Consider the following 24778-nt stretch of genomic DNA (forward strand, 5'->3'; position numbering starts at 1 on the left):
TCCCTCTCTCTCCCTTTCTCTCCCTTGCTCCCTCTCTCCCTTGCTCCCTCTCTCTCTCTCCCCCTCTCTCTCTCCCTTGCTCCCTGTCTCTCTCCCTACCTTGCTCCCTCTTTCTCTCCCCCCCGCCTCTCTTGCTCCCTCTCTCCCTCCCTCTCCCTCTCCTCCTCCGTGTGTCTCTCCCTCTCTCTCCCTGTCTCTCTCCCTCCCTTGCTCCCTCTCTCTCTCTCTCTCTCTCTCTCTCTCCCTTTCCCTCCCTCCCTTGCTCCCTCTCTCTCCCTTTCTCTCCCTTGCTCCCTCTCTCCCTTGCTCCCTCTCTCTCTCTCCCCCTCTCTCTCTCCCTTGCTCCCTGTCTCTCTCCCTACCTTGCTCCCTCTCTCTCTCTCCCCCCCTCTCTTGCTCCCTCTCTCCCTCCCTCTCCCTCCCTCTCCTCCTCCGTGTGTCTCTCCCTCTCTCTCCCTGTCTCTCTCCCTCCCTTGCTCCCTCTCTCTCTCTCTCTCTCTCTCTCTCTCGGGTCGAGCTCAGCTCAGGCGCAGCTGGAACACACTCGGTTCACGCCTACACCGAAAACCCAACCTGCTCCTTCCCCCCCGCCCCCCCGCCCTCCGGAGTCCACACCACGTTACCCGTCTCGCTCGTGTAATTACTGTCGAGGCTTCTTCTATTTGAGGGCGATTCGCAGGCGGCCCCGCGCTGTAAACGGTGCCGGATGCGTTGTTATTCTGCGCGGTGCGCGGTGCCCTCACTCCAGCAGTCCGCTACAGCGAGAAGATGGCGTCGGAAGGAGGGAAAGGGGAGCAGCCGCCTCTGGTACAAACACTGGTAACCGCTGTCCATGGAAGTGTCGAGGCGGTAAGAGAGGACACGCTCACGCTGTCTCATTTATCCACCTTACCACAGTGCGCGTCGTTACAGTCAAAGAAAACGAAGGAAATGGGTCGTTTTGGTGACGCTGGCGCTGAACTCCGACCGAATCCAGCGTCCAGTGCGTGCTGACCTCCGGTCCTCCGGCGCTTTTGTCCGCACTGAGATCATTCGCGGCCGCGTTGTTCTTAACGTTACAACATCAGAGCCGCTCAAGTGTCCAGCTTTTCCTGTGGCTCGGACGCGGTGGCGGCTCGCCGAGCGACGGCTCCGTCGCCTGAAGGCGCAGCTGCGCAGTCATTATTTTATACGGTCATGATGAGGCTTGGAGGGGTTTCCATCTCGATCAGAGGATCGATCGTTATTTGGTGACTTAATTCGTGGCCACGTCTCAAAATGTCGTTGCAGTCGCGGTTCATACCGACGCCGCTGTTGGAGGGTAAATGTTTTTGTCCAAGCCGTAAATAAAGCCTCAGTGAGCTGCTGCCTGTGGAGGATAAACGAGAATAAACGTGAAACTGTGATTGTCAGCGTAGCAGCAGTGAAATTATGCCGAGGTCAGTAACCCGCTCGCGCCTGTCCGAATGATGACCCATTTTTATAGATATACAGGGATCAGCGTTTACTGAAATGATGCTCACGTGTGATTAATGCAGTTCCTGATGAGAGTCTGCGTTGCTGGTCGTGTTGGAGACTCGCTGGTCGTGTTGGAGACTCGGCAGAGGGCCTGTGGGGCCTGTGGAGCTGGTGATATCTCACCATGAAGGCCAGCCTGTAGCTTTGAGTGTCTTTTCTATGGTCTCTTAAATGACTGTGTGTCAAGGCTGGTCACTCAGACACCGTGGACAGTGACAACACTCGCAGTAAATTTCCATCGCTTCTTGGCCTTTTGGCCAAGATCGAAGTTTAATATCAGTTTAATATCCGACACGTCCTCTATGGGAGGACTGTATATTAATAGATCTTAGATCTTAGAACATGGAGACGGGAGACGGACAAGGGGCTTGTTCCGTCCGTTCCACGCATCACCCTTTCCACGTATTACACCTCTGAGGGGCAGTCGTGGGCTGGAGGTTAGGGTACCAACCCGGTGACCGGAAGGTTGCTGGTTCAATCCCCTCAGCTTGAGCTTGGGTAGTGAAGTGGTTAACACCTCTGCCTTCTACACTGTAGACTGGGGTTCAATCCCCACCTGGGTAAACACCCTACACTATACCAATAAGAGTCCTTGGGCAAGACTCCTAACACCACCTTCGCCTCCCTGTGTAAAATGATCAAATTGTAAGTCGCTCTGGTTAAGAGTGTCAGCCAAATGCCGTAAATGTAGATGTTGGGCGAGGTGCCTAACCCCCAGTTGCTCCCTGAGTGCTGTGGATAGGGCTGCCCATCACTCCAGGCAAGTGTGCTCACTGCCCCCTAGTGTGTGTTCACTAGTGTGGGTGCACGGACGGGTTAAATGCGGAGGTCTAGTTCTGCGGTGTGCAGACGCTGTTGTCTGGTGGTTCTGAATTCAATTCAAACACGTTTCTTGAGTCAGACTAAGCGGTGTTTTAAACATGGAGAAGAGGAATTGAAAAAGAAAGATGTGGTGATTCGAGGAAGAGAAGAGAAGAGAGGGGGTGTGGGGGGGAGGTGTGTTCACCGGAGATGTTTCTAAATCGATCTGAATTTCAGTGACTCAGCTGACATAGTACCATGTCATCCAGCCAACCTGAGCCGTCTTAACAGCCCAAGGCTCGTTTACATTTAGCGTCCAGTTGAACAGGTGCTTCAGACGTACCGCTATCCCTTGGCTGCTCCGTATCAGGCATAAATCTCTGTCTCGTAGGTGTGTCCGGACACCCCTCGAGGGCTTGCAGGGGTATGGTGGGACTACGAATATTTATTTGAAGCTGTTTAGTTTGTGTGCCCAAGCAAGGCCTTCTTTTGTTGGTTCTCAGCAGGAGTTCCTTTCGACAAGAACACTCGAGAAGGTTGCGCCGTCTGGCATGAGAGAGACTTTTTACACAAGGTGGTGGTTTACCTCCTGTCAGCGCAGCCTTGCTTGGGTGTAGCTGCTTTCTTTTTGTGGCTTCTCAGTGAGTATTTGTTTAATAAGGCCGCATCTGCGAACTGTTTGCAGGCCCTGGATGATTTATGTTTGGTTTGGGGCAGGGCGGTACCCCAGAGCAGGTTTACTGTAGTGCGAGAGCTCCATATGCACCTATAGCTTGTGGACCACAGCTTGGAAACTGCTCTGAATAAGTGAATCAAATATTTTTTATTTATTGATTTTTAACATGACCCGACTGCTGTCTCTGACCAAAATGAGAACAGTGCTTGCTATGCGCTTGTTTTTTGGAGTAGACATATCCTGGATATTTAGTCTTTTTAAAACAGGGCCACGTTTCCAAAACGCTAAGGGTCATTGTATGAGTCTAACAGATCTGCTTGCCATCATCCATTTGGCTTTCGTTTTTGCTGCACCTGTGTACGGCATCAGGGCTGATAACCAGGAACGTCAAGTAAATGAACTAGCTGGCTGGCGGTTCCCTGCAGCCTCAGCTGACCAGCGCAGCGTTCTGTTTTCTGTGATTGTGAGACAACATCAACTGGCTTTATTCACTTTCTTGTTCAGGCAGCCAGGTTTAAGGAAACCAGGTTGCAAGGAGTTCATCTTGATATCGGAACATCAGCCTTATCAGGAACTTATCAGGAGCCAGCTTTCTAAAAGATAGCCCTCAGGAGTTGAGCTGTAGGCTGAGCAGCAGTTGTGGAGGTGTACAGTACAAGATGGAGTACAACTGATGCAGGAGTCGTGCCCTTTATTTGGTAGTGATGGAGCTTGTGTCCTGACCATGCGCCTTATGGTGTTCAAGTAACTAACCTCAGGTCAAACACAATCTGATTATACCCTTCATTCTCTCCGCTCCCCGCTTGGATGCATGTGCCAGTAAGTCCTGTTCAAAGAGACAGGCTCAGGCATTTTCCTGGAAGGCAAAAAATTATTCCCAGAATGCACTACTACAAATCGCCCCTTACAGGAGTTATTATTACAAGAGTATTGATTATCCTTATAAGGCAAAAAAAAACCCAGCTATGAGAGCCTCAAATGAGTGTTTTACGACTATTTCTCTCAAGCATAAAACAAGCATGAAGCGGTTTCCTCCTCTCCTCTGCTGTTAAGAGAAAGCATCATTTTTCAAGGAGTTAATTGATCTGGGGCACATTATGTGCACCATTTCACATTGGGCTACTATGTTTGCAGTTTGGGAATATGGGTTCAAAATAGCCATATTTGAAAACCAAAGGCAAAAAACCAAAGATGTGGAATCTTTGGATGCTGTCTAAGGGTATATGTCTAAATATTATTCAATCTGCCTCTTGGAAAAGATCAGTTTGACAACATTAGTGGTTTCGGCTGTAAATCCTGTAGAAAAGGACTTGGTCGTTCCCAGTGATTTAGCTGAAGAACAATGTTTCAACAGCGTGCTGACGTTACAAATATACATCGTGATATCATTTGAAAATGGACAGCAAAGGCAATTTTGCAATTTTAGTGAATTTAGCCTTAGACAGCCAACACTTTATCTGCAAAACACATTGCACTAGTAATGTAGAGCGTCTCGGAGTGGAGCTTGCCTGTATTTTATGTATCATAGGACCTTTTTTTGTAATGCATTTTTTCATTCTGTAGCGGTTTGAATAACAGAGCTGTAAGCTTGCCAAGGATAGTCCTTTTGCAAAGGCAGAGTAATTTTGTGGCGAACCACCGTAAAAGAGAGATGCTAGTTGGAGCGGTTGTGTTCTGGAAGCTTGGCTTGTGGTTGAGATGACCGCTATACAGGTTAAGGCAGACTGGGGCTTTTCCCTTCACCATCTGCCCTGCCAATATAGTTCTTCAAGATCCTTAGCAACTGTCCGAAACCTGCATTGCCTTGCAAGTTACAGAAGAAGTCATTGTCTGTGCCTCTTTGTGTTTCAGAAATGTGAACTGAACATGGATAACCTGAGTAAGCCGGAGCTCCTGACGCTCCTGAGCATCATGGAGGGAGAGCTGGAGGCCCGAGACCTGGTCATTGAGGCTCTTAGGGTGAGTGAGTTTCAATTTGACACTTGCAGTGCTTAATGTTCCCATGTACTTGTGACTTGTGCACCACAGTTATTGTATTTTACATGTGATTGTCATAGTCATTGTGCATCTCGAAGGTTTTCATTACCAATTTAATCCTAGTAGACAAGGCAACCCACATATAATAGCGAATGTACTGGGTGCTGCTTTTATACAGTGATGTTGAATAGTTTGATCGACTAAGATTGTGTCTTCTGTTGAACTTAAGCTGTTTTATCAGATTCCTCATTGGCAAACCTCAGTAACTGTTCAGCTAGACCTGTTTCAGAGTCTATACACCCTATAATGTGTAATGCATGTATTAGATCAAAATATGCTTGTTTGGTTTTGTCAGTGCCGTTTTTTTCACTTCCTGCTTGAAAAGTAAAAGAAAAAACAGCCTGTGAATGAGAAGGATGCACTGATCTGGGAACTGTAGACCTGTGCCTATACCTATGACCTAAAATGGGACGACGTCTACTTGGATTGGAATTGTAAAGCGGTGCAAGTTTCATTTTTAGAGGGTTAAGTAGCTCTAGTAGCTCCACATGGATGAAATGTTTTGCTCTCCTGGAGTAAATGTAGTTCTGATATTATTGTGCATCCCTAAGTGGGATTAAAAGGCATGTTGTTTGGATTGGCATGTTAAAAACATTTGCAACATCAAGGTGAAGTGACACCATTTTTACGCGTGTTCTAGTTCTACTTTTGTTCTGCACTTGGCGTTCTATCATTCTCACTCTCCTGTTTTTCTCCGTAATGCTTTCCATCCCACTTTCTCAGGTTGCTCACCTGGCTCCCGGTGTTTGCCAGCAGCCCCCCCCATGCGGCTATCTCTTCACTCTCATTCCATATCTCCCTTCCTTCTTCATGCTTAATCTTGCTTTCCCTCAGTGCAGCATTCACGAGCCCAAAGTCTCACTTACTCATTCTGAGAAGCAGCGAGGGGTCTTTTAATGAACAAGACTCTATATATTTATACCTGAAATCCCATTGTTTCCTTCCTCATATAGAACATAAGCCTGAATGTGGAAATTTAAGCATTGTGGATCAAAGTGGCCGCCGCATACATTATTAAGAGGTCTTCGCCTGTGCGATTAATTAGGGAGCTGAAAAAGCTCACTGAGCTGCTGTATCGTTTTTCATCAGAGAGAATGGAGGGCCATAAGCAGATTAACCGAATCGGTGCCCGGTCACATGCTTGCAACCCCTTTCATGCTAGTTTTCAGAGTCAGTTGGTGATATCCAGCTAGGTCGCTCAGAAATGATGCTGCACTGGTTTAGGACCAAGCATGGCCACCTGTGGTCCAGAGCAAATGTAGGAAATATTGAGGAAACAGGTCCCATGGTCAGTAGCTGCTGTTCAGTAAATTGTGAGATAGTTGTCCCTCTCTCACTTGAGCTATAATGATCGCTATTGCTTCTCTTTGACAGATAAATTAATCAGATTCAGCCACTGAGGTTGGCAGAGTCAAGCAGGTCAACAGCTATTTGCATGTAAAGTTGTTAAAAGTGGTAAAACAGGTTGAAATTGATCAAGTTTTTACTATTTAATAGTTTTGCCAATGCTTTGCATTGGTGTGACATTGACTGCGAGTGTTAAAACAGCCATTCAGAGTGGCTTGATGTGAAATGGTGCATTAGGCCTATATATAAACTTAGCAGCTCGGATTTCTTTACAGTGGTGCTGATAGGAAGCAGGGGTTGCAATGTCTACTGCAAATGGTCATTTTATTTACTATGCAAAACCACCAGTGAACCTACAGATTTCTGAGGTTTTATATGTACAATGTTACATATTGTTAATGATCAAATATTGATAAAACCAAAAAAGTTGTTGCGAGACATTAAATGCCGCGTGTGGGACCACGTTACAGAAACGTTCTAACTCTGAAATCTTTTCTTTTTAATCACCATCACAACGTCACTTAGGACTGAATTCAGGACCGTAGCTAGTACAGAAGAACAGTTCCTAACTTCTTAATCCTATCTTAACTCCAGATAAGAAAACTTTGTAACAAGACAAAAACACTGTCCCAGTTTTAGGACAAATCAGCGGTGTCATATCTTCTGTTTTAATGTTTCATTTCAATTGTTTGCCATTCTACTGAAAATACAGTGATATGGTTTTTAGGCAGATGTGAAAAGCAGCATATCAAGTTCACTGAAACTGGCATGAGGGTGTTACATTTAGCCATAATGTTCAGTGGTAGTTTTGCCTGTAAGAGTGATGTTTTTTCCACCAAGTCTGCAGTTTAAAAAATTCCAGACACGGAAGACATGTTCTCCATCATTCGCTCTTACTGCCTGCGTTGTTAGTCTTGTAATATTAGGCAAGTATTACAACATGTTGTAACGCAGTGAAGGTGATGCGTAATGAGGAGACTGACAAGAATGCTTATCAGTTAGGAGCAATAGCGTTAGCATGGCTTGCACAGTAGCGTCTTTTAGCTTTGGGAACTGGAAACTGAAACTGAGTGACGATACCCTGGTCATCAGGAAGGGATTCAATCACTTTTTTTCTAAATCTTTCAGTTAATTGCGCTTTTGTTTTGAGATTTTTTACATCGACAGCTGTCTAGTTAACTACACTACATTCTTTACATTATTTTGATTACATGCTTATGTTTCAGCTGTGTACGTATTGCTGGTTGATTAAGACATAACAGTTGATTACCGACCTCATTCAAGTAGTTTATGATTTCCTAGAGAAGATGCAGTAAGTTCCTAAATTCAGATATGTGTCTATAATATGAATGTGTGAACAATCTTATCGTGACCTTGTCAGATCTTAGATTAGAAGATGAGATGTTCAGATAGGACATTCCCATCACTGTCAATGTGAATAGTTCTCTAGAATGGAGCATTTCACATCAAACTACTCTTGATGACTTTAATAAAGTAGGTATGTTTACTGACTGCAGTGGATTACAGACAGATCAGGATGTGTTAATAACATGCATATGGAATGCAGTTTTAGACAGCCGGTCAGCGGTCAATATTTTGAAACAAGTATACTTACTGACTCACAGATACTAAGAAGATTGAGTACTTAGCTCTTGAAATTTGGTATTGGATAACATGAAGTTTTTCATGGCACCGGGCAAGTCGTTTGCTCAGTGCCATTCAAAGGCATTGGATTTCAATACCCAGCACTAACAGTGACACATGAGCATTACAACTCCTGCTACTTGATGCTTCGGCTTCCTTTTTCATATTTCCTTTGAAGCAAATTTCGCCCCAAAAATTGCGAAAGCTGTCAGTATTCATGAAGAGGCAAAGGTCTGGCATGCTGTGGAACAGGCTGGTCACTTCCTGTCCACGGCTTTGATGGCTCATCAGTGACAAGGCGCCAGTGTTGCTGTGCAGCTGTGACTCTGATCAGATGGAGCTCTTTAGCATGCCATGAATGTGTTCACTGTGCTGCCACGTGACCCAGTGATGGGGACATCACTAGGCCAAACTGGAAACAGGCTCCAAAATAGCCTCAGTCCCAGTGCTCTGTGTGTGTGTGTGTGTGTGTGTGTGTGTGTGTGTGTGTGTGTGTGTTCTTGTCACAGCAAGTCATCATGTTCAGCCCCTGAGCTGTGGCTGTTTTTCTCTGTGTGTGTCAGGTATGCTTGTAAGTTGAATTGACGCTTTCAGAGTACAGACCTTGCAGGGTTTATAATCCCTGCCGGTGTAACGTCTCAGCTTTGCATTGTGTGCACTGGTGACAGCTCTGTGCTTGCATATTTATATTTACTTTATACAGATGTCACGTTGTTTATATTGCGCTGTGTCCCATTTAAAACTCTCAGGCAAACCCAGTTTTTGCTGTAGGTGTAGCTGAATCAGGCATGAATGTCAGCCAGTGAACAGCTGGGAGTGTGGTTTATTTTTCAGGCTCAGGCTGTGAGTTAGAACTGGAGTCCTACTGAAAGCCCAGTAGTATATAGCAGACCTGATGGCTCTTAGTGTGCATCAGCCCACTCGTTTTATCTGTCTGCTTCTTCCCTCCTCATCCCATCTTTCAGTTTGTCTTACTCTGTCCTGTAACCTGGCATTCTTTCCACTGATGTGTGCAGCAAAGGCAGTTTGCAGCGTCGTGATTTCATGTGGACGGCTCTTCGTTTGTGTGAGTGAGCAATAAAGCAGCAGTAGGCTGCCACTCACTCAGAGTGCATACGAGTGGGAGGGAGGATGGGGAGAAGTGCTTTTTCGCCTACCATACAACTGAGAATAGTTTTTTTTTTAAGGTATTTATTTATCTTATATAATGTTCAGACCCCATGACATGTTAACCATTAGCAAAACAACAAAATTTGAAACAACTGATTTTTCCCTTGGGAGGCTTTGGCTCAGCAACTCATGATGATTTCCTGTTTCATTGACTGTTTTTGAAAGATTCTCCTGAAAATTGGGGCAGAGATCGTCTGAGTCATCAAATGTAGTGGGAGGCCTCTGCAGCCGTCCTCGAAAGTGAAGCATTATTAAGGTTTTATCTGAAGAAGCTGATTAAAGAACAGTTGATTGTTCAATTATTATTATTGTTATTACAAAACTCTAACAGAAATGCTTCTGATTTGGGAAAGTAGCTTGGCTTGGTAGAACGTTTTAAACATGACTCTTTCAGTCAGGAGAGATGACGAGCACCACGGGAGCCACCCTGTTTGGCCGATTAGCTGTGTGAGGTTGTGCTGAGGTTGTAGGAACCATGTCGAAGTGCTGTTATAGCTGGCAGCTGGCCAGATGAAGGCCAGTCCTGCTGACCCGACAGCCGCTGTTTTACTAGGCCCCCTGCGCAATAGAGTAGGCTAATCATGTGGAAGTTGTCTTAAGCCCTTCAGTTTGTTAACCCTCATCCAGCTCAATCTCATAATTTTATCTTTAAGCTTTCACAACAAAGTACAATTGGAGTCAGATTGATATCTTCTAGTTGGGTATAGTGTGTCATGTTCTGTTCTTCTGTACAGAACAGCTGGTCAACATTATCAGTGTAATGTAATATAATTGATCCTAGATATTTTAGATTTTTGCCAATTATGCTTAAAAACCATGATAAATAATGGTCATCGTCACTAATGATGTAGCTGTATGTGTGACAGTCACCAATGAATGTTTCATGGCTGTACAGTACATTAATGGTAAGTAGCTCTAGTCTAGTTTAGCTCCTTCTCAAGCGAAATCTTTCTACTTCCAAAGAAAGGAAATCAAAACTGAAAGGTTAGAATCTCCCAGGCTGAAAAATTAAGATAAAAACAGCTCTGCTGACAGACTTCTGCCTAGCATGCATTACGGCATACTTCAGCAGCATACTTCGACCTTTGTTGATGTATGAACCTACAAAGGCTGCTTTGTTCTCACCCCATCACCATGGAAGAGTTTTGATCCCATCTCACTGAGTACTGCTCTCCAAGACTTGGCTTGCCTTTTCTTTCTGACATCCTTGAATAGAAGAAAGGAAATTGGCCTGTAAACTACCTCTTAAACTGCTACAGCGCTAATAATGCTTGATATCTGAGGCAGTGCAGTGGAAAGGGATTGACAACATCAGAGAATATCTGATCGTCCCACTGTAAACACTGTTCCAACGGTCTGGAACTCCCCCTTGGCATTATTGCTGTAATCCACTCAGCTGGATATTAAGTTTAACTATTTTTATCTATTTTGGGTGTTTTTTTTCCCCCATTTTGGTTACATTCACTACTAGAGATGCACCAGTAACGATACTGGTATCAGCTATTGGTCTGATACCATTCACAAGTACTCATACTCCACTGATACCAACATTCCTTTACCCGCTGTAATGTAAGCTGAGTGTACACTGCTGTTCTAATGAGCAAATGCAGTGAAGGAGGCTCTGCTAACACAGAGAAGTGTCAGTTGGACACAAAGTGTTTGTCCATTTTTAAACAGACCCAAACCACTTTCCCAATAGGGGTGAAGACATGCAGGTCAACTGAAAGGAGGAGAAAGAAGTACACGTTTCTTACTAAAGTCCGTCTATGCCAACTTACTAAGTAGAGAGGTACAAATGTTAACATTCTGATTTCTTTGTAAAACAAGCTGTAGAAAGACCGTGATGTCCTACTGTGCACATCACTGCCTGTCCTTTAGTTTCAGAGCTCAATGTTAGCAGTGCTTCTCAGCAGGTTTGCTCTGTACTCGGCAGCTCTACACATTCAGGAAATCTATAAGCCGTATTTCTGTGCTGTATTATTGCAAAGGTAGAGAAACATGTAGAAACATCAAAATTGACATGTGGGAGTGTTTGTGGACCCCAGAGGGCTAATCACTTTGTTGTCCTTCCTACACGCCTTCCATCATCTTATAACACAATTCCAAAACCAACAGTAAACCAACATGTGGTTTCTGACTTTCCCTGTATAATACGGTTAGCCTTCGACTGTAGATCAGTTTAAAAACACCCTTTAGTCCATAAACGTATCTCAGAACTTTTGTAAATCAGTGTTTCAGGGTAGCAGGGTATTCCTAACCATTGTATGTACTTTTTCTGTGATGTAGCTTTTAGAGGCATTAGACATTAGACATCTAGTTCCGGTCACCACTACTGTAAAAATCCAGACTCGGTAGGTTTCTACGGGAACGGCACATTTCGCATTCCAACCACTCTGAATGACTTTATTTACATCTTAATGATTTAGTTATGCAGAAATTTTGATGAAATCAGTGGAATTCCCCTTTAGGTCCTTAAAAAAGGTCCTTAGTCTTTCCATCTGATCTAATTGTTGTTGAAGAAACTAAATAAAATGTGATCTCTACCCCTAGTCAGTGGTTATGGGAATTTAAGGCAAGCCAGGACGGCATTTCTACTCAACAGGCAAAGATGAAATTCAAGCTCTGACACCTCAGCTTCGATACCTGAAAGCCAGCGAGGCAGTCCAAAGCGATTGTAGACTTGAGTTCATTAAATGTCAGTGTTGCTCAGGCCAGGCTGTTGGAGCTGAGTTGCCTCTCATGCCAAATGTGTTTTACTGCTCTGGTTGGCTGCCAGTCTCTTTCCTCATCTGTCCTGGTTATATTTCACCAGTCCTGTTGTTTGCAGACTTGTTTTCGTTATATTTCTTCTGTGGTCTTTTAATAGAGAAGGATTGCTATTTAGAGGGCCTCTGACACTGGCTGTAGCACACGGACACAACAGCAGGTCTGTGCCCATTAGTTCTGAATAACTTTGATGACCTTTGCAGCGCTCTTGATGGGAAGTGGTGGAGAGAGCAGTCTGGTGTTACAGGCCAAAATGCTCTGTTACGGTTTTAAACAACACATGACTTCTGATCATCTCAAGAAAGTATCATCTAATCACATTTATAATACTGTGAAGACCAGACATAGAAACAAACCACATAGACATGCCTTTAGCCACCTGTATGAGGTTAACCCACTGAACCATGGCAGAATGCGTTTAAACAGAAAAATGACCGTTTGAGACCACTGACACTTGCGCTAACAAGGGGGCAAAAGACAGCATTATGTTTATAGGTGAGCTGGGCTGTTTCCATCAGCTAATGATGTAAGTGAAGTACTTGCAGATTTCTGAGTGCTTCACCTAAAAGCTTTGTGCTATTCAAGTTGGTGTAGTTGGTCAGTGTAGTGGTTAACTCCTCTGCCTCCTACACTGTAGACTGGGGTTCAATCCCCACCTGGGTAACCACCCTACACTACACCAATAAGAGTCCTTGGGCAAGACTCCTAACACCGCCTTGGCCTGCCTGTGTAAAATGATCAAATTGTAAGCAGCTCTGGACAAGAGCGTCAGCCAAATGCCATAAATGGCACAATGTGTAGGCATCATGGCAATGACATAACAGTGATGAACATTGATATGTGGGTTATGAGTGTGTTGGAATATCAGTATACAGTATAAACAAAAACAGATGCATACATGAGAATGATAATACAAGAATATAGCACAAAGATGTTGTGTTGTCTTTGGTGTACGTTTTCATTGAACCTGCTGTTGAAAATGGACTTTGGTAAGCTTCAGAGTAGCTAAACCACCGCTTCTCTCCTAATGAGATTAATTGTAATCATATGGACATAATTTATAACAATGTATTAATGAGATCCTACTGGTGTGAGTCCTACTATATCTTACTGAAACAGACAGTTGAAGCAGTGGAGGTGAACAGTGACAATGTCCTGTTGAAGGAGGCTGATTGGGATCAAGTGTTTCAGTTAGATCAGCGGTGAGTTTGTCTTGCTTTACCCCATAAATGACCTCAGATGAAGAATTATTCATATGGATGTAAAATGTTACTGACGTATTTCTAAAGATTTAGCCCTACTACTGATATGCAGTGAGGCAGATGGAAATGGAAGTTTAGTGTGCTGTTGCTCTGCCTGGGAGTGGGTGTCCTACAAAGATCGGTACAAAGACTCACTGTAGAGTCCTCAAACAGTTGACAAAGAACCCTAAGGAGACGGCTAAGGACCTGTAGGCATCACTTGAACTTGATATTGCTGTGTTTACTGGTCTAGTGTTGGAAAAATATCAAGCAAGGGTGATGTTCATGGGAGGTTACCATGGAGGAAACTTCTACTCGAATAAAAACTATTTTTGCCTTTCTGAAGTTTGCTAAGGACTACCTAGTCATTCCACAGCGCTTCTTAAACGATGTTCCGTGAACAGATTAAACAGATTTTTTTGATTAATGTACACAGCATTATATTCTGACGCTACTTCACCAAAACTCCAGCTCATATGGTGTAGAGAATATGGTAAAAATGCAGGGCTGCTCGGGGCTTAAATGACTTGCAATAAGCGATGGAGCAGTGATATTGAAATTTTTCATATTGGTGCTACAACAGAATGTCAGGGCATTTGCCTATGATTAAAAAAACAACAACAACAAAAAAGACAGTGATCCAGAAAATAGAGCCTATTTTAGAATGGCTCGGCCAGAGTCCTGGCCGCTGAAATACTATGGTGTGATTTGAATCAGGACATTCATCACATTTACATTTACACATTTGGCAGATGCTCTTATCCAGGGTGACTCACATTTAATGAGGTTAGATAACCGAATAGAGCGTTAGAAGTCTTGCCCGGAAAACTTTACATGGTATGGATCAAATCTGCCACTTGCCACAGTAAGACCACCTTTTATTTATTTCATTTCCAGTCAAAATGGCCATATGTTATATCTTTAAAAGAGAGAGGAGAAAATCAAGCTCCACTTTTATTTTAGAGCTTAAAAAAAACAAAAAAAAAAAACAGGTGTTTTTGTTTTTCCTTGAACTGTGAGACGACACCTCGGCGCTATGGCAAGCCGTTACTGAGAAAAGGGAAAAACTGTGAGAAGCAGAAAATGCAAGCGGATTATAAGACTGAACTTAGGAGGTGTGGAGAAAAAATCCCTTCAGATTTCTGTGAAAAAAATGAAAGCAAGCCTCCTAAAAAGAATGTTTTGATAAAAGTAACGGGTGAGAAATTGAAAACTTTGATGTCAGTTTTGAAGTTGAGGTTTCTTTGTAATTTTTTTTATATTAGTATATGTTTCTGCTTTTTCCCTGACACTGAAAAATGAACTTTTGTGTACTGTTTTGAGTGGAAATTAAGTCAATGATGAACTTTTCATAACTGCATGTAAATGTAAGTAAAGGTATAAAAAATATTATTAAAAAAATAATAATAATACATTTTAAACTTATAAATTTAGAGTTAATCTTAAGTTAAGATGACATTTCCTTCAGAAATACAGGCCTTGTCCCCTGTGCCCAGCATCTCTCCATGTTCCGGTTCCTGTAGCACCGTGAGTGTGAGAGAGCGATGGTTTTGGAGACCGGCCTGCTCCATGGAGTCCCGCACTCAAATGTAGTTCATTTGAGAGGGTCATTAAAATAGGCCACTAGCATCATTAGCCTGGGCCAATTTTAGCCTCGCAGCAGTGCCTGTCGCTCTAATGCAGGAAATGCACTGAAACCTTTTCAGCTCTTTTTCTCTGTGACTTAATGTGAACACCCCCCCCCCCCCCACCATGCTCAGCTTTGTTGAATAATTCAGAGATATATGTCTTTCTTATATAATCGCATTGCTATAAATAGATTCTCTCTAGAGTCTTGAACGCTGCACATGTGAGGAGGGTGATTGTGATTGTGGAAGATCTTGTGGGGTCTTGCTCTTGGAAAAAGTACGTTGTAGAACAGCCGATGGCTAAAACTGTTCTGTCTTGTACGTCCGTTGTTGTCACAGAATCCGCTTTTCTGATGGCTTATTAGCTTTTTAATAGAAGTCAAATTCCAATGCTGTCCCATGCAGAGTAATTAACAAAGACAAATGTTTGTGTGTGTGTGTGTGTGTGTGTGTGTGTGTGTGTGTGTGTGTGTGAATGAATGAGCTGATCAGCTTCACAAATACCCACTGTATGCTTAGCAGGCACTTGTCAAAGACTAATCTTATTATAGCATGCAGGGGTTACCTCCCTCGTTTATTGCTCCCTGACAGCTCATCCATGTGCAGTCCTCCTTTACCGCCTGATACAAGGTTGCTTGCAGAAATATGATTTGTGCTGGGGACGAGAATGAGGGCCAAGCGTGAGCTCTTGTTGTCTCAACCAAGACAATTGATTCCCAAATATAGACTTCCCAAATGTAAGAACATATCCTGTATCATGCTGAGCACTTACATTTGTCTGTTATCAGCTAGCGCTCAACCCAGGCCAGAAAATAAAGTGTTCCAAAGCATTTAGCGCCCCTCTTAACCCCTTAAATTCTCAGACTTCATTATTTATATGGGAAAAGAATGGAAACCGAGTTGTTCCTAAATTATAGCAGTGAGGAATGGAAGTTTAAGAGATCAAAAGCAAAGGTGCCAGATGGAACCAAAAAGACTCTTTGAAGTGACTTTTTGAGCTGCTTGTGGCTCCTTTTGGTCCCATTTAGTTTTGATAGTCCATTATAGAGCTTCTACAGAGCATCGACAGTGAACTATCACTAGTGTGTATGTGGTGTCTCACTTCACAGATGGGTTAAATGCGGAGGTGAAATTTCCCCGTTGTGGGACTAATAAGGGTCACTTAATCTTAATTATTTGTGTTCAGCGTTTCACAGACATCAGTTCATTAAATCCAATTAAACAGAATAAATCAAACTCACATGCAACTGTTCAGTGTGCTAGACCAACCGACGATATCCAGGATGCTCAGAAATTCAAATGGTCATATTGTGATGTGATTTATTGCAGTGCAGCTAATATTGCCATATTGCCCAGCTCTTAAAAGCGCGTGTAATTTTCATCTCAGGTCAGCTCCATTATCTCAGCACACGTTATATGTTGTCATTGCAATGACACGTTTCCTTGAAACCAGATTTCAGATATAAGCAGATATTTAACAGACGGTGCTTTTAAAAAGTAGCAGGGTCAAAACTGAGCATTTCAAAAAAATGCCAGGGACAGTGTCCCAAGCATCCCTAGCATAAATTACGTCTCAGAGCTTTTGAAAGGATGTAGAGGTGCTTGGTATGGTGCTTTGTGATGATTGTTGCAAATGCCAGTAAGCCTGCCACTGTTTATGTAAGTGCTACTTGCGAAGTCATGTTGCCTCTAGACTGGCAAAATGATTCACTCGCTTTACTTTTAGACTTTGCATTATTGCCATTATTGCCATTTGTTTAAATAACATTACAGCGTGAACACGGCATGCATGTGTGTTTGAGAGAGAGAATGACCGTGCATCTCTGTCATACACTGATCAGGGATCTGGCTAAGGTCTCTGTAGTTCAGCCAATCAGAAGAAGGCCTGCTTCATGTATGTGGGATCAGCATGATTAAATCTTCATATAAAGTCCTGAAGGTTTGTGTGTATGTTCTAAACTGCCATGCTGTGCATGGAAATAAATGAGCTTTTCTTGATCCGATGCCATGTACCACTGGCCTGTGTGCCGGAAGGATTCGCTCCTCATGATATTGATGTTGTCGTCCCACTGCTTCCTCAATACCCCCCCCTCTCTTTTGGGCTTTTGAAATTAAATCTGTCTGGTTTGGTCTTGATTTTTTTGTACATTAGCCCAGCTTGTCTTTCTTTCTCCTTTAGAGTAACATTTCAGGTCACAGGTTTGGTCCATTTTTTGGCACTGACTACTCACTGATGGTCAATACCTCAGGCAGCCCTCAGCATTACACACACTTATCAGTGTTTGACTGATGTGTAATTTGACAGTATGGTAACTTGTGGCAGCCAGAGAGTTCTTCTGAGTCACGTAGTGTAAAAACAGTTGCTATCCATTCAGTGTTTCCCACACAGCTGTACTGGTACAAACCGCTTGCATAGGTCCTGATTTAGGGCCATTATAACGTTAACAGGCAAGTCCGTGTGCTCAATGATTGAGACGAGGACTTTGATGGAGGGGGATGGATGACAGATGGTATTTGGCATTGTGAGATTTCATAGTGGTGGTCTGGAGGGATTGTGGGACTGCTTGCTTGCCTTGTTGGAGCGTCTCCTCTTCCCCTCAGGGTACTCCCCCTCCCCCTTCATCCTGGCCACACGATCACTTAAACCCCCCCTGGCCTATATTTCTGTAGAGAAAGTGTGCATCTCTCATCTTTATCTCGCTCTCTACTCATCACTACATTTTATACCCATTTATTTGAAAGTTGTCCAGTGAATGATCTGAAATATTGGACTTTTTTTTACAGTGAATTTGATTGTGGTACTGAGGAGGGAAGTAAAATTCAAATGCAGAATGAAATGGTGTTATTATGTGAAATCTATCTGCATTCTGATTTAATACTGTGTGTTTGGTGGGATGTAAGGTGTGATTCTGTAGTTCATCTGCATTCCTCTCCTCTCCTCTCTGTCTGCCTGATAGATTCAGCGACCTCACTTTTGGGTTAAGAGACAGGAACTGCGGAAGTCCTTGGCCCACAAAGCAAGCTCTGTGTCGATCTAATTGAAAGGCTCCTTGTGAGAGGCTGAAGACACACTCAGAGCACAGAAAAGCACTCGCTGACACACAAAAGCCTTACTCATGGCTTAGCGTTTTCCATTCCAAGCAAAATGTCTGTGGATTCCTGCTGTTGCAGGAGCAGATTTTGAGGTTTCTAAAGACGTTTCTACACAAGTTCTGAAAGTGTTTCTCTCTCCGCCCACAGTGTAGCCTAGACTCCTGCTGCTTCTGTTGCTAAGACGTTTAAATTAAGTCATTTTTACCTTCAACACTCTTTCTAGCTCTCTTTGATAAATTCCAAAGAGTGTACCCAAGTGTTTTTTCCAGACATAAGGGAGAAATTGGGATTAAAGTAGTGCTTCTGACTGGGTGTGCAGCAAGTACAGACCCCACTTTCTGTGATAACAGAAATCTAGCCTCTCTTTTAAGCAAATAGCTAAAAAAACATAATTGTTTATAATAATAATAACAACAACAACAATAATGAATTGTCAATGGCACAAGCCCATTTTAAGCATTGCAATGCAGTTAGAAAAACAATCGCGTTCCCTTAAATCCTTTTCTAGGTTAACAGAAACAAAATGTTTCATTCCAAAATACTGTGTATCCATTATTAACAAATTTGAATATAAAAAAATGTGGTCCGTACTGCATTTTGAAACATAAACAATTGTACACGAAATTGCTTAAAATGATCTGATGGTAATGCAGGTTTGTTGTGACAGCAGGCCTTACTGCTTCATTACATTTCATTTACATTTATGGCATTTGGCTGACGCTCTTATCCAGAGCGACTTACATCTTGATCATTCCACACAGGTTGGCGAAGGCGGTGTTAGGAGTCTTGCCCAAGGACTCCCACTGGCACAGTGTAGGGTGTCTATCCCGCTGGTTAGTGTAGTGGGTAACACCTCTACCTTCTACGCTGTAGACGGGGACGTGGTTGTTGGTTCTAATGCTATATTCTGCGAATGTAGTTATGTCACTTGCAGCGCTGTGAATGCAGTAATTTGATCTCTTCTGTCGTCACAGCCTTTAACTACGTGTTTGTCGAGGAAATTCATGTCGTGATAACAATATTAATATGATTTAATCATGTAGCACTAGTATTTTTTTGATATGGAGGTCAACTGCTCAAATATGTCGTGTCCAGTCTGCATTGACAGAGACTCAAACGAAAGGCTCTTCCTCTGTGCCACTCACAGATAAAATCACGCCCTCCCCTTACTAGATTTTATTTCAGACTCTCATTTCTTTCGGTCCTTTCTTGGCTTGAAACACTAGACGTGCACTAACAGTTGACGGTCTCAGGACTCAGATTTCTCTTAGTCATTGAACCCCATTTACTCGCTGAAAAGCCTCTTAGAAGTCTGACACTGCTTGCTTATGCGTGTTGCTGTGGCAGGATTTATGCGTGGTTTATACATGTTGCCTTGTCCTGTTCACCCTGTCCCAAATATGTGCAACAGAAAACAGTAGAAAGAATTACCCAGTTAGCCTCATGAGCTAAACAAGATGAGACATGATTGGGTCTATTTAAGCACGGTGGAATCCCAGCATTGCAAAGTTTAGTCCTTTTAATTACGTCTTGCATTGACTACTTCAAAGTGAATCTCCACGTGAGATGATGTGCGTAGTTGCTGCAATATCAAAATACCATTATTTATTATCTAGTCTAGTCCCTGCTGCTATACAGGGGGCCCATTTTCTCTGCTCCTCTCTTTGCCCCCTCACTCTGTTTGACAGCACGCCTGAACCCTTGGCCCTGCCAGCGCATGCCTGTAAAGGTTAATGCTAATAATAACGGAGGCCTGGCCAATGCTGGTAAATACAGGCCACTAGAGGAGTCCCAGTGACAGTGTGGCCCCCAGAGGATGCCCAAATGGCCCCAGTGGCAATGCACTTCTTCTTAGTCTCCTACGCAGCCTCTGATAACCACATTAGAGAACCTGAACTGCTCGTCTGTGGGATTATGATGGCACTTTGTGCTTTTGAAAGCCTTTAATATCCATGAGTAGCCTTTATTTTTCCTTGATCCCTCACCATGTGATCTGTCATTCATGGACGTCATGTGCTGCAGTTCTGCAGTCCCGTTCCCAAGAGTTGGGATGCTGTGCAGAATGTAAATCTAAATAAAATCCAATGATGTGCAAATCATGTAAAGCCTATGTTTAAATGAAAATAGTACAACATATAAAATGTAGAAACTGAGAAAATAGGTTGTTTTTTTTTGTTGTTGTTTTTAATATATGCCCATTATCAATTTGATGCCAGTAACAAGTTCCAAAAAAGTAGGGAGAAGGGAATGTCGCCACTAAAACGTGGCAAATATCTAATGCTGTCATTCTCAAGTCTGGGGTTTAAGCTTGTTGATGTTTACCGTGATCTTGTGTTTTTGGTGTAATCCAGCAGTGTGTGAATCTGACGTAGATTAAAGGATGACCTCATTAGCTTTAGCATTAGCACCAACACTTTGAGTGCTGCGTATTGAAGATGTGTCCTTTACGCCTAATCAGGGACCAGCTTCCTTCTCTGTGCCTGAATTGTTCTCAAAACAGTTTCATAAGGAAGAACTTCATGTAGCAGTAACTCGCAGGATGAGTGCGACTCCTAACCTTTGAAAAGATAAAGTGGAATAGGAGGAGAAGGAGCGGAGCCTCTGTGATTAGAGCAGGGATTTATGAAATCTCCCTGGAAAGCAGCAGATGGCTCTGGTCCTCAAAGCCCAAAGTTCTGTATGACACAGCACGCATACATTTCATGCCTGCTCTTCATCTGTTTACTCTCTTTTCTCTCTCTCTCTCTCTCTCTCTCTCTCTCTCTCTCTCTCTCTCTCTCTCTCTCTCTCTCTCTCCATCTCCCTCTCTCTCCATCTCACTCTCTCTTTTCTCTCTCTCTCTCTCTCTCTCTCTCTCTCGCTCTCGCTCTCTCTCCATCTCCCTCCCTCTCTCTCTCTCTCTCTCTCTCTCTCTCTCTCTCTCTCTCTCTCTCTCTCTCTCTCTCTCTCTCTCTCCCCATCTTTCTCCCCATCTCTCCATCTCTCTCTCTCTTTTTTTCTCTCTCTCCCTCCATCTCCCCATCTCTCCATCTCACTCTCTCTTTTCTGTCTCTCGCGCGCTCTCTCTCTCTCTCTCTCTCTCTCTCTCTCTCTCTCTCTCTCTCTCTCTCTCTCTCCCTCCATCTCCCTCTCTCTCTCTCTCTGTCTCTGTCTGTCTCTCTCTCTCTCTCTCTCTCTCTCTCTCTCTCTCTCTCTCTCTCTCTCTCTCTCTCTCTCTGTCTCTGTCTGTCTCCCTCCATCTCCCTCTCTCACTCTCTCTTTTCTGTCTCTCTCTCTCTCTCTCTCTCTCTCTCTCTCTCTCTCTCTCTCTCTCTCTCTCTCTCTCTCCCTCCATCTCCCTCTCTCTCTCTCTCTGTCTCTGTCTGTCTCTCTCTCTCTCTCTCTCTCTCTCTCTCTCTCTCTCTCTCTCTCTCTCTCTCTCTCTCTCTCCCTCCATCTCCCTCTCTCACTCTCTCTTTTCTGTCTCTCTCTCTCTCTCTCTCTCTCTCTCTCTCTCTCTCTCTCTCTCTGTCTGTCTGTCTGTCTGTCTGTCTCACTGTGTTTACTTGCCCCTCCACACTAGATGCTGAAAGTAGTGTGTTTAATTTACTGAGGCTCTGTTCTGTCACACACTGTTTAATGTTCAGTCAAAGTAATAAAAGCTGCACACTGCAGGGATCAGCTGGATTGTCATTGAACTTGAAAGCCATGCTTTCCTATGCAGTGATTTTGTCATATTTGTCACATGACCCACCAAACCCAGTTGTGTGATGCTCTGAGTGTTTGGTGAAAATGGCTTTTTATCATGAAGTTTTACTAATTAGTCTTTGGGATGTTTGTTAAAGGAATGGTTTCATTATGTAAGATGGCTGTCTGTACAACCAAATCAGTGTCCCAATACTCTAAATGATGATCTTGCAAGTAGCAAATAACAGTTATGTCACCTGCATGATGTAGTTAATTTATTAATTATTTAATTAGGTAAAGTAAATAATTAATTACCTTCACATTATCAGTATCTGTTGGTCCATGGCTTGTTTCATGCAACACATCACGTCGTTGTCTGATGCATCTGGCCGAGTCCGGCAGTACGAGAGGAAATAAACTTGATTGCTCTGGTATCCATGTGGCTGTCCATGCCTTAGTGTTCGCTGCCTTATGTCCGCTTTGTTCCCAAAACACTTGACTCATCAGTTTTTAACATGCCCTTGACTAGTGATGCATTAAAACATATTTTTTAGTGCTTGGTGGTACCATGATGAATTACCTACTTAAAATTAAATAGTTCTTAATGCACATCATTAAAATCTAGCTGATTTTATATTACGTACATTGGCTAGCAGTGTAACATCGGTTAACTTGACGACCAGGCGGTGATGTGCATGGTAGGACAATGCCGTCTCTGTACAGCCTCCTTGATGAAGACAGTTCATCGTGTTATTGTTTAGACCTCATAATTGAATTCAGTCAATCATACGCCGCTCATGACTTCCTTGCCTTCGTTTTTTTTTCTGGCCTGCATTTCTCCACCCCTTATGGAGAAGTGGCTGCGATTGTGTGTGCTTAGAAACGCTGTGTGCTTTGTGTCCAACTGCCACAGTGTGAGGAACTCTTCTCTGTGAGCAGACCCTGCTCAGTTCACTGCCAGGTTGAGTCGTTTGTTGCTCAGCACAATACACAAGACTAGTCTTACCCCACGTATCATGTATGAGATGGTATCACGTGTTGGTTTCAGTGCATATTTTACAAGTATGAATAAACGAGCATGGCATCGAGCTGCTGCTACTGATATCGATGCATCCCTACCCTTGAGTTTACATTGCTGTAGGCGGTAGCATTGATAGGCAAGAGGAAAGGCAGTTTCCGGTTTAAGTCATATTTATCTGCGATTACAGTTCGATGCTGTTAGTAGATTCTTTAGCATAACTGCCACACAGAGTAGATGACCACAGCGGAGATCCGCAGCGTGTGTGTTTAAGTGTGTATGCGTCTGTGTGAAAGGGTAAGCATGTGTGAGCATTTGCTGGTTGATCTTTTCCTTCTTTGGTGAGGTAGTGGCGCTTAGCAAGCCGTAGCTGTAGGGATGCTTGTTTCTCTTAGCTCTGGTCCTCCCACTCTCAGTCCAGCTCTTCACTCTTCTTACTGCTCTAAATATGGACACTGTTAATCGTCACAGCACTGTCCCTTCGCTGCACAGCGTACATCCTTGACGCAATAAGCGTCCTGCAGAACGAGGGTAAAATATTATGCATGTGGTTATATTGCTTTTAGATACTGTGATTGACACTTGATATAGTCGACTGATGAAGACACGGCATGTTATTACAAAATAAGTTTGAGTGATTTTTTTCAAGATAGTGTGCATTCTGTCCAGCTGGCCTCATGTCTGATGTAGTAAAGGCCTTGATTTGTAGGAACACTCATCGTGAGACAGCACCGGGGTGGTGATAGGACGACGTAAGTTTCAGAGCTTTGGGTTTTATAGTCTTCTCTGATATTACAGAGAAAATCAGTAAGATATCAAATTTATTTGTATAGCGCTTTTTACAACGGATGTTGTCACAAAGCAGCTTTACAGGATTTCAGAAAAGACAGTAAAGTTTCCACAGGACTGTAAGAATGTACAGAATGTACAGAAACCCCCCCGGTGGGCAAGCCAGGGGCAACAGTGGCAAGGAAAAACTCCCTCAGAACTGAGGAAGAAACCTTGGGAGGAACCAGGCTCACCAGGGGGGACCCATCCTCCTCTGGTCAAACTACCTACAAGTGATTATACTACTAATATTATCAGCAGTAATATTGATATTAGGAATAGAAGATAGTGATCATTTAAACAGTGTATTGTTCTGCCCTGTTCTGTAACCAAAAGTATAAGGGCGCTCATTAAAGAGGGAGTGGAAGGAGTCTGTCTTTATTTTTTCTGTTTAAGAGACTTTGGTCTGTGTCTTTGTATTCATGTTGCAGATTGAAATTACAACAAGCAAAAATGATGACGTATGAGTGAGAGAAAACAATGGCTGTGAGGCCGCATTGATTCATGGTTTAGTGTGGGCGGGAAGATGGAAAGCTGGCCTTTTGCCGTTCCCGCTGAGCAGACCTGCTGGTCTTAACACCTCGTCTAACTGGACACTGGGCTTGATCAGTCCCATCTGGAGAAGTGCTAACCTGCTCTCTGTGTGGGTGTGTATGTGGTATATGTGTAGGGATATTAGGAGCTGTGTTTGTGTGTGTGTACGTCTGCAATTACCATTGTGCTTTGTGGGTTCTTGGCACTCTATTATTAACTTTTCTGTTCACATATATTGACTGCACTCTTGCTGTCTCTCTGTCTCCCCCTGTAGGCTCGGAGGAAGGAGGTGTTCCTGCAGGAGCGCTATGGCCATTTCAGCCTGACTGACCCATTTCTGGCCTTGCAGAGGGACTATGAGTCCGGAGCAGGGCCGAAGGAGTGCCGACCTGTCAGTGCCAGCCCCATCACGGTGCTAGAGGCTGTTATGGCCCACTGCCGCAAGATGCAGGAGAGGATGTCTGCCCAGTTAGCAGCTGCCGAGAGCAGGCAGAAGAGGGTAGGAGAGCTCCTCCTTTTCCCTTATTTTCTGTTGACGTTCCCCTTCCTTATGCAAGGGGATTATTTTATATCTAATTTCTTCAGAAATATCTCCAGAATAATGAATAAAATGAATAATTTGTAACTAATAGCCGTTTTGACAGGACGTTAAATAAATTGCATAGTATTGTTTGCCTGTGTGTGTGTGTGGGGGTGTGTTTCATTGTTGTATGTCTTGGTCTGACCCTTGGATTAGTTTTTGTCTCTTGGTGTGTGTGTGTGTGTGTGTGTGTGTGTGTGTGTGTGTGTGGTTTGCCTGTGTGTCTGCCCTGTTTGTGTGGGGAAAATCTGA

The 24778-nt window shown here is 43.5% G+C and overlaps 1 protein-coding gene and 1 pseudogene across 4 annotated transcripts in view; both read left to right on the forward strand.

Moving 5' to 3' along the window:
- Positions 1-599: 599 nt before the first annotated feature.
- Positions 600-24778, forward strand: part of cttnbp2 (cortactin binding protein 2) — a 54848-nt gene continuing 30669 nt past the window's right edge. For all 4 annotated transcript variants that reach the window (XR_005130466.1, XR_005130465.1, XM_017692147.2 and 1 more), the window contains exons 1-3: positions 600-849; positions 4826-4933; positions 24221-24445. Coding sequence is in view for 2 of the 4 variants with exons in the window: in XM_017692147.2 (XP_017547636.2) it covers positions 769-849; positions 4826-4933; positions 24221-24445 (414 nt within the window). In the remaining 2 variants the exon portion in view is untranslated. The remainder of the gene's footprint in view (positions 850-4825; positions 4934-24220; positions 24446-24778) is intronic.
- Positions 1735-1895, forward strand: LOC119263756 (annotated as a pseudogene).

This window comes from Pygocentrus nattereri, chromosome 7, assembly GCF_015220715.1.
Source record: "Pygocentrus nattereri isolate fPygNat1 chromosome 7, fPygNat1.pri, whole genome shotgun sequence".
Classification (NCBI taxonomy): domain Eukaryota; kingdom Metazoa; phylum Chordata; class Actinopteri; order Characiformes; family Serrasalmidae; genus Pygocentrus; species Pygocentrus nattereri.